Source organism: Marmota marmota, unplaced genomic scaffold (genome assembly GCF_001458135.2).
Source record: "Marmota marmota marmota unplaced genomic scaffold, marMar, whole genome shotgun sequence".
Lineage (NCBI taxonomy): Eukaryota > Metazoa > Chordata > Mammalia > Rodentia > Sciuridae > Marmota > Marmota marmota.
The window spans coordinates 3,048,572-3,058,871 of record NW_025999961.1 but is presented as its reverse complement, the minus strand read 5'-3'; the positions used below and the strand labels follow the sequence as shown (position 1 = coordinate 3,058,871).

General features: G+C 42.5%; 1 protein-coding gene across 2 annotated transcripts in view; it reads left to right on the top strand.

The window, feature by feature from the left end:
• Slc1a3 (solute carrier family 1 member 3) overlaps positions 1-9,239 on the top strand; it is a 78,384-nt gene extending 69,145 nt beyond the window's left edge. For both annotated transcript variants that reach the window (XM_015496356.2, XM_048802889.1), the window contains exons 7-10: positions 163-396; positions 934-1,128; positions 4,960-5,094; positions 6,923-9,239. In XM_015496356.2, the coding sequence (XP_015351842.1) occupies positions 163-396; positions 934-1,128; positions 4,960-5,094; positions 6,923-7,127 (769 nt within the window). In that variant the 3' untranslated portion in view covers positions 7,128-9,239. The remainder of the gene's footprint in view (positions 1-162; positions 397-933; positions 1,129-4,959; positions 5,095-6,922) is intronic.
• Positions 9,240-10,300: the final 1,061 nt, after the last annotated feature.

Below are 10,300 nucleotides of genomic sequence, written 5' to 3'. Positions count from 1 at the left end.
ATTCGGGGGAATTTATAACTAAAAAAGAAAAGAAGGAAACTCACTTTCTACAAAGTCCTAATAGCATCCTGGAAGAAAAGTTTGGAAATCCACCCTCTTTCCCTCTGTCTCACCACTTGTTGGAAACTAGAATTCCAGGTGTCTTGTGTCGCTTCCCCACAGGTACGCCCCCCTGGGTATCCTGTTCCTGATCGCAGGGAAGATTGTGGAGATGGAAGACATGGGGGTGATCGGGGGGCAGCTGGCCATGTATACGGTGACCGTCATCGTCGGCCTGCTCATTCATGCCGTCATCGTCCTGCCTCTCCTCTACTTCCTGGTCACCCGGAAGAACCCTTGGGTTTTCATTGGAGGGTTGCTGCAGGCACTCATCACAGCTCTGGGAACCTCTTCAAGGTGCGTGGCTTACCCCTCTGAGAAAATGTGTCTGAAACTTTACCTTGAACCTGGGCCCCTCGGGTCGCAGGCAGGTGGAGGCATTTTGTTCTGAGTTTTAAACTTCAGGAACAAGAAATAGGCCCTTTCACCTCCGATGCTGATCGTATCCATTTGGGATTCAGGGACTAGCTAGCTATATATACTTTGGGGGGGACAAAATGGAAGTCAACTTTCCTTTCCTCTTTATAGTCATCCCCTTCTCCAGCTGACATCTGCCTAAGAGAGAAATGGCAGAATGACCTGGCACAGGCTGCTGGGATGGGGGATAATCAGAAGTGATATCGCAGAGGAACCCAGAAGCAAGAGAGCTGCCAAGTGATCCCATGAGGGGCCACACTGTTCCTAACCTCTCTCCCTTATTTACACAAGTGCTGACTTAGTTCCCTTTAAGTTAGGACATGGGAGAGGAAGGAACTGTCTGTCCAAAAGACCAAACACAGACTTACTCAGAAGTACCAGAACCCTCAGCTGACATGCTCTTTGTCCTGTTCTCAGTTCTGCCACCCTGCCCATCACCTTCAAGTGCCTGGAAGAGAACAATGGTGTGGACAAACGCATCACCAGATTCGTGCTCCCTGTGGGGGCCACCATTAACATGGACGGGACCGCCCTCTATGAAGCTTTGGCTGCTATTTTCATCGCTCAAGTTAACAACTTTGACCTGAACTTTGGACAGATTATTACAATCAGGTACAGGGAGAGTTCTACACAACATGTTCTTTGAGAATGACTTTACCAAGTGTGTTGACTTTGTGTTGCTATGAGCAAACACCTGATGAGAACAACTTAAGGAGGAAAAAGTTTATTTTGGCTCACAGTTTCAGAGGTTTAGTCCATGGTCATCCAAATCCATTGGTCTGGGCTCAAGATGAGGTGCAACATTATGATGTAAATGTATGGTGGAGGGCTGCTGCTCACCTTATGGCAGCTGGGAAGCAGAGAGACAGAGCAGGAGGTAGGGGCTACAGGACAGATGAACCATTCCAGGGCACACCCCCAGTGACCCATCTCCTCTAGCCACACCTCACCTGCCTGCAGTTACCACCTCCTCTCTTCAAACTGAGATGAAGTGATGAAGTTACAACTCTCACAATCCAATCATTTCATCTCCAGACATTCCTACATTAACACAGGAATTTGGGGAGAACACTTCATATGCAAGTCATAACACTAAGCCAGATGTGGTGACACATCCCTGTCATTCCAACTACTCTGAAAGCTAAGGCAGGAAGATCACAAGTTCAAGGCCAGCCTGGGAACTAAGACCCTATCTCAAAATGAGAAATATTACAAAAGGGCTGGGGATGTAACTCAGTGGTAAAGCACCCCTCCACTCCCTGTAAATACCACTGAATAAATCCCCTGTACCAAAAAGCAAAACCAAAACAAACAAAAAGAAGGACTTTAGCAGATGACAAGGTGATGAAGGTTGGTTGAGGAAACCGGTTGGGAAGAAGATCCCACATGTACCGGAGGTTGGAGATTGGAAGACTAGCTTTGTTTTTAGATTTAGATATCTTATTAGCTTTTTATTACAGATATGTGCCCTCATTAATAACAAAGTAAATAGTATAGAAGTATAGAAACTAAAAAGTAAAGCATATACCCACCACCATATCATTCCACATCTTTCTGTAAGTAACCATTATTCATGTTCAGTTTGAAAAGAACTTTTTCTTTGCATAGACACACTCACACTTCTTTTTTGTAATTAATCATATCACATATACTGTGTGCCCCTTGATTGGTTTGCTTATCAATATGCCATTTATAAATGTATCTAGCTCATTCTTTTTAATGTCTATGAAAGACATAGTATGAATATTTCTCTTTTTTAAAAGTCTCAAATTTTACTTCAGCTTTAAAAAGCATTAATGTTTTGGTTATTATAGACAATATTAGAAAATGAAAAATACACCAGTAAAACTGGATTGGTGTTTTTTCTCTAGGGTTAGTTTTCAGGTCGTATAAAATAGATGACAGATCATGCTGACACGTAAGATTTGAGAATTTTATTTTTGTGGAGAATATTTTTAACTATTATATTTGAGTTGTCTCATGAAAGGTAATTTTCTTTCCATACCTTCCCCCAATCTCTGTGTATATATGCAAATACTACTCTCTCCCCCTTTGGCCTACTGGAAGTTACTAGGCAGAAGGGATTTATAAATCTAATGGCAACAGGGGGCTTTAAGCCTCCTAATCCAAGTTGGCTTCTGCTTTTCATTGTTACGGAGTTTGGCTTTAATTATTATTAACGATATGTTTGAAGATCAAAATAGGTCAGCTTTTTGCTTTTCCTTTCATAGCTTTTTATTATGAAAGTTTCCCTACGTATAGAAAAGTCAAGACAAGCATCCTTTACTTAGATCTAAAAATTGTTTTTAGACACTTTGCTGCTTGTAAGAGTTTTGTGACATTTTGTAACATTTTGCTGCTTCTCTCTCTCTATCATGATAACATTTCACCTGTATATCATTTGTCATGTATCTCCTAACTTGGAACTATTGAACTAAAAATAAGGATATTCTTCTACGTCACCACAGTAGTAAGAATCTTAAAAGTACTTCCTGAATACCCAGTCTAGCTTCAGATTTCCCCAATTACCTTTTATAGCTTTTTTCTCCCAGACCAAGATTAAATACAGATTTATGCCCTGCATTTGGTTTTATGTTCTCTTTTAATCTATTATCAGTAACCCCACATTAGTGTTATGTTTATTTAAAAATGTTATGTTAGACTCTGTATAAATGTTTATGCCATTAGAGAAGAATTGTTGTAAGGTGAATTGGAAATAAAAGGAGGCAACCAGAGGTCATTGACTGACCTTGGGGTTCTGGGAGCTCCAGGCCCAGTCTAGCTACACTGAGGGTGGCAGATCAGCATCTCAACGTACCTTAACCCACTGTGTTAGTCAGTATTTCATCACTGTGACAAAATAGCTAAGAAAATCAACCTCAGGGAGGAAAGATTTATTCTGGCTCAGGGTTTCAGGGTTTCAGTTCACGGTCACTGGCTCCATTATTTCTGGTCCTGCTGAGGCAGAACATTATGGTGGGGAGGGTGTGGAATAGGAAAGCTGCTCACCTTATGGCAGCAGGAGAGCAGAGAAAGAAAGTGGCTGGGGAAAAAATACACCCTTCCAGGACATGTCCCCAGTGACTTGCTTCCACCCACTAGACCCTACCCTGTGGGTTTCCACCACCTCCCAATTATGACTTCAGCTTAGGAATCCATTAATGGATGAACACACTGATGAGGTCAGAGCCTGTGGTCCTATCACCTCCTGAAGGCCCCGTTTCTAAACATTGCAGCACTAGGGACCAGGCCTTCAGCACATGAGCCTTTGGGGACTAACCATGGATCCAAACCATAACACTTATTCTTGAATTCTAGATCCAAACCATAATACCTATTCTTGAATATACCTTGGCATGTTGGTTAAATAGTTCCAAGTTAGGAAAAAAGGTTCAGTGCATGTGTGAGAGTTAAAAATAATGACAACAGTACCCATGACTTAAACAAGACAGAAATGCATTTCTCTTTCAGCTGTGCTCCACAAAACCCTTATGGCTGGTAGGTGTTCTACAGAGTAAGGGACCAAGGCTTGGTGCCAAAGTACTTAGGGTGTTACCCTTGTCTAGGTGGTCTAGGACGGCTCATCTCCACCTCCAAATTTTAACCAATGGGAAGTGGAGAAGTAGCCCAGCCTCTAAGTTGATCCATCATTTCCACTTGGCCTCAGGTCCATGGGAGGCTGGAAGCATAGTCTTCATTCTGGTTGTCCATAAACCAGCCAAAACATCTAGAACCATAGAAAAGAGACAGTACAGGGAACCGTGATTATTTTCTGCCACAGTCTTATTACTTTATTACTACCATTTTAGATATAAGGTAATGTTTACTATGTTATCACATTCTCACATCACTCTTCAAATAGACATTTGACAGACTGAGTCTCAGACAGGTAACACACTTGGCAGGTTCACACTGACACCACACACAATAAAAGTACAGTGCTACAGAACTTAGTTCACCACCCACTTTGCTTTTGAATTGGTAAATTTCATCTTCTTTCTGACCACACTAATCATTCAAGTTCACTCTTTGAACGCCCCTCCACTTGGGTTGGGGACTTATTAGTACCAAATTAGTACTATAATTCTATAGCATTTTATACCTTACAAACTCTTGTAAGGACATGAAAAGAACATAGCCACTAGTATCTCCATTTAAAAATGGCTGTAATAGTAGGACCAACTTCAGGGGGGTTGTTGTGAGGACCAAATGAGATAAGCCATCTTAGCATATGGCGACACATGGCAAACACATGATAAATGTCGGTACAATCATTAGCTTATTGACTCTTTTTTAGACACATTTCCATTTTTCTGAAGCATATCCTCGGCTTTTAACATGACAAATCGTGCACCGGCACCATGAGTTTTGCAGGGTACTCTCAACTGAGAGAGATTTGTAAAGAAAAAAAAATGTTTTATGTTTCAATTTTTCTTTCTACAGCATCACAGCCACAGCTGCGAGCATCGGGGCGGCTGGGATTCCTCAGGCTGGCCTGGTCACGATGGTCATTGTACTGACATCTGTGGGCCTGCCCACTGACGACATCACACTCATCATCGCAGTGGACTGGTTCCTGTGAGTACCTGTCCACTGAGTTCCAGGTCATGTTGCAGGGCCCCCACCACCACCACCACCATTCTTTGAGGGTGCTAAGTAGCTTGGCACACCTGTCAAAAGAACTCGGAGGAAGGGGGCAGTTTGGCCTGGAATCAAACTGTCCTCATTGCCTGATCCCTGGCTGTGATCTGGACACCCAGCCAAGATGCCATGTGCACTGACTCCCCTATCAGACTGTGGGGCGCATCTGGCTGCTGTGCTTCTCACTCCATAAAGTCATTCAGAGTTGGGAAACCTGCTGTTTGCAAAGCCAACATAAATCAGCAAGGCCCTTTCTGAATTGCACAACACGTCGTCACAGTGACTGGAACAAAACTGCAGGCCCCACACACTGGTTCAGGCCCTTCCTCCTTGTGCTTTCCATTCCAATGGTGTAATATAATGCAGCTGTCCGCATCTGAGTCCCCCAAAACAAGGGGTGGCCATGAAGATAGTGGGAAATGGAACTAGTGTCACTTCATGGGATTGATTTTGGTTTCTGGGGAAAGTTCCAAGCAATGTACCCTCCATAACCCTCAGACCCTAACCACCAGGGCCCATCCCTGTGCCCTCTTCCTTACCCTTCCCGCTTACTTCTCAGCCCCTTGTTGCTCATAAGTCCCCTTCCATTTTTGAAAAATTTGTCCTTTGGATACCCAAAGTGAATACCTATAAGAACACAGAGGAGTACTAGAGTGAAAAATGCTGAATTCACTAGTTCCTTAGTCACTTGGATCATGTCCTGGCCCTGTCTGGCAGGCTACCCAGACCCCCTCGTCTCCACCTCTGTAAAACATGGTGCTCATGTCCTCCACCTCCTGCTGGTACTGGGAGGACTGAATGCACTGGTGCATAGGAAGCCTGCAGCCTGACTCTGGCTTTTGGTCAGCACTCAGTCACTCCAGCACTTTTGTAGCATGAGGCTACTGTGCTCAGAGTTTCTTAACTTTACACTTAAAACTTTTTGCGTTAAAAAAAAAAAAAACCTTTTTTATCTAAGTGGGCTCTCTCTTATCATATTAGAACAACTTAAAAATTTTTAAATTCATTTGAAAGTTATGATACTACGTACTAACATAAATAACATTTCTTTGTGAGAAACAACTATTTGCAACCCAAAAACTTAGTGGGAAGAAGGGCCTATTTTTACATCTTGTAAGTCTCCTTAACGTCTTATTATGAGACAGCTGGAGTCATCCCAACTGCTTCTGCCCCCAGCGTGTTTTGACATTATGGCAGGTAGTCTATAAAACTCCACTACGCATTCATGAGAATGTGAGAGTGAAAGGGACAAGTCACATTCTGGTGTTGTTATAGAATACTTTTGACCTTGGGGACCCCCAGGGGTCTCAGGGCCACATTTTGAGAACTGCTGGCATAATGGAAGGTAAATCAGAGGAAAGAGAAATTTTAAATAAAAGGAGAAAGAGAGAGGCTGGTATTGTGTGGCTCAGTGGTAGAGCACTTGCCTAGCATGAGTGAGGACCTGGGTTCGATCCTCAGCACCACATTAAAAAAAAGAAGAAGAAACAAATAAAAAGTTATTTTTAAAAAGAAGAAAGAGAGGGGTTCTTCCCCACTGCTGAGACTGTAGCCATAGCTAGCTAGTCACTGGACACTGATGGTCTATGTGTTTTTACAACTTTTATAGCTACTATGTCCAGAATGTGACCTTGCAGTTGGTAGACACGCCCCCTGGATTTTAAGAGAGGCTTTCTGTAGACTTCCCAGGAGAGTTCCCAGTAGAAGTTGAGCTCTCGTGGTGCTCACAGGAGCCTCCTCTCCTTCCTTCCCACTCCACCCACAGGGACCGCCTCCGGACCACCACCAACGTGCTGGGTGACTCCCTGGGAGCTGGAATTGTTGAGCACTTGTCAAGACATGAGCTGAAGAACCAAGATGTTGAAATGGGTAACTCAGTGATCGAAGAGAATGAAATGAAGAAACCATACCAGCTGATTGCCCAGGACAATGACACTGAGAAACCCATCGACAGTGAAAGCAAGATGTAGACTAACACCGAGAAATGCTGTCTTGAGCATCAGGTGTTTGCAAACTGTTAAGAACCATGTCCATCTCCTCATAGCTCACTGTCTCCGGTGAGCGCTTTCCCTCCTTTCTCCTCCCTACTCTGCTAGGATTGGAAACTATTCATCCAAAAATAAGGGAGGATTTTGCAGTGGCCCAAATGAATAATTTTCATTTTCATCCCATACTTGAAAATTTAAAATCATTTCATCTTTGTCTTCCCTAAAAAGGTACTGGGATCAAAAACAGTCTTGATCAGATCTTACCAAGGAATGTGGCACATCGTCCTATAAATGTGATTGTCCTAGAAGTACCCTAATAAGGTACTGGGATCAAACAAATAGTGAGCTAAAATCATTTTAAGTCAACTTGCAAATTTTAAAAAACGTTTTGACTTTTAGTCTCAAAGTGTTAACAACTTGAGGAGTAGCAATCAGTTGTGGCTTGGACAGTGGAAGGGCTTTTCCCCTTTCTCTTCTGACTTGCATCCTCACTTTAGTAGTAGCAGGACAACTTATATCACACAGAGCACAGCTGTGAGGAGGAACAGAAAGTGAAGTTGCTGTGTGGCCTTGAGCAAGTCACAGCTCATCTCTAGGGCCAAGTGTCCTCACCTATAAAATAGGTGACTCCCCTAGATGCCTTTACAGTTCCTCCAGCCCACACCTCCTGTGACATCATGGAAGAACCTGACTTCTATTTCCCCTTGGAATATCCTGCACCAGGTTCCATTCCATGGAGCATGGAACTCTCAGAAAGGACACTTCATGGGAGAGAACATTTCTATGTAGGGTCAGGATGGCGTGTGGTTCACCCAGTCCTTTGTCCAAGATGTCAGTTACACAAGTCACCAGGTAGGAGGCCATTCCAGGAGTAGGATTATTCATGAAACCGTTTGCCTAGTTCTTTCCAACAGAGGAAGTATCCCTTCTCTTCTACTCTTCCCAAACAGAAGGGACTCCACTGGAAAGGATATCTCCCACCACAGAACAGACTCTTAGAACATAAACAGAAGAGTAGTTACTAGCAACAGTGTTCTTGTGGTCTTACTAAAGAACACTAAAGAGCTAGGAAAGGACGGAGCATGGTTGACACTATAAAGAGGATTTTTAACTCACCAAGAGTATAGTTTCCTTTTCGGAAGAATAAAAAAGAAGAGCTTCATTTTGATATTTTTTTTGTTTTGTTTTTTGCCTGAAACATTTTTTTCTCTTCAGTTCCAAATCATTTCCCAAAGAAGGGTATACACACACAAAAAAAAAAATAAAGTGACTTCTTACAAATATTAAAGAAGTCAAATGAGCTCATTAGTGTGGGTCCATGAGCTGGGTGGTCTCTCATCTGAAAATTTTAATCAGAAGTTCTTAGAAGTAGGTAAGCAAGATACTTCTTTGTGTTGGGATTGCACTTGCCAAATCATTCAAAGCTTTCCCCTTGGAGTAGGGATTGCTTTAGTTTTGTTTGTGTCCCTAGGAGAGATGGTAGAAGATGAATCGGTGTGAATAATGTCAATGAGGTCGCAAGAAAAGGGAGCAGGAGCTTTAGTTTCTGGCAAGGCAGCTCCCAGGTTTAGAGGAGATTAATTTTTACCCCCTAAGGAATATCCAGTCAAAGACACTCAGTGGGAGCTGTCAGACAGTACCAGCTGTGTTTGAGTTTCCGACAGAAAATGATGAAGAATGGACTTAATTACGCTAACCAACTGAAAATCTAGACATACATCCTCTGATATACAATTAGAGATTTTTATAGAGATCCCAAGCATTCTGCACATATAAAAGTTAACATTAGGCTGTGGTGGAGTAAAGCATTTAATGTCAAGGTTCTATTTGAAAAATACACTACAAAAGTTAATGTCATACAAAAGTTAGCTGTCATCTTATGACACCAGTAGAGCAAAAATTAATCATGTCAGATTAATTCTGTTATACCATGTGATGTTTTTTATACTAACCATTTCTTATGAAAGCAGGTCCCCTAGAGTGATTCTCTTGCCAGCCCATCACAGGCTCTGCATATCCATGCACCCGGTATGGAATGGGAAGCATTACTTTGTAGGAGTATTTTCAATAAAGAAAAAAATAGTTTTACATTAATATCTTTGCATGTTGTTGTCATTCTTTTCCCCAAAGGAAAATTAATTTTCCACTCATGAAACTTGTTGTGAGCTCAGGGGGTGCTGGGTATGGATGCCACATGGTGAAATCTTGATGGAAACAGCCAAGGAGACAACCACAAGGAAATGTGCAAGAACAGGTTCTCCTGCCTCCTAAAGGCGGGAGGTGGAAACAAGAGGAGGTGAAGGGAACTCTTTGCTGTAACATCCTGCACTTACTTGTCCAGGTCAGATTCAGATTTCTCAGATAAATGGAATTATTTCCATGTTAGGATTAGAAAAGTGCAATGCCACCGTGGAGCTCTTCCCAAAAAGTGACATCCTGCTCAGCCTTCAAATTAGGGAGATCCATCTCTCTGATTTCTAGTACCATTTGTGAAAAGAACTAAGTAAAATCTGAAGGGGTGTTTGAAACAGCCAGGATACTAGTGAGCCATGATATTCATTCAGAACAACTTCTGGACAACTACGTTTCCATGCTTTTTAGTAAAGAATTGACAGGCCATGGGGCACAGTGGTACACGCCTGTAATCCCGGCAGCTCAGGAGAGTGGGTATCGCAAGTTCAAGGCCAGCTTCAGCAATTTATCAAGGCCAAAGCAATGTAACAAAATCCTGTCTCTAAATAGAAACGTTTAAAAAGACCTGGAGATGTGGCTCAGTGGTAGAGCACTTGCCTAGCATGAGTGAGGACCTGGGTTCAAACCCTAGAACTAAGACACACACAAACACAGGCACACAAAAAAAGTGGAGGAGAGATTGTGAGATAGAATTGTACAGTAAACAAAACTTCTCTAACTCAACTCTGTGTTTAAACTTGGGGAGATAAGGTCTGCTACTTCACTTCTTTCTAGATGGCCAGATGGGTTATTCAAGGCCTGGGGGCAATCACATCAATGCTTTCCTATCTGAAACAAAACACAAACACTTCATTCTCTTGCCAAAAACCCATCCAATCTAATTTACCCCCAAGTCAAGCTTTCCCATTAATCTGAATTTGAGGTTTCTCTCTCCTCTCTAGCTTATGCTCTAGGTGGAGCCT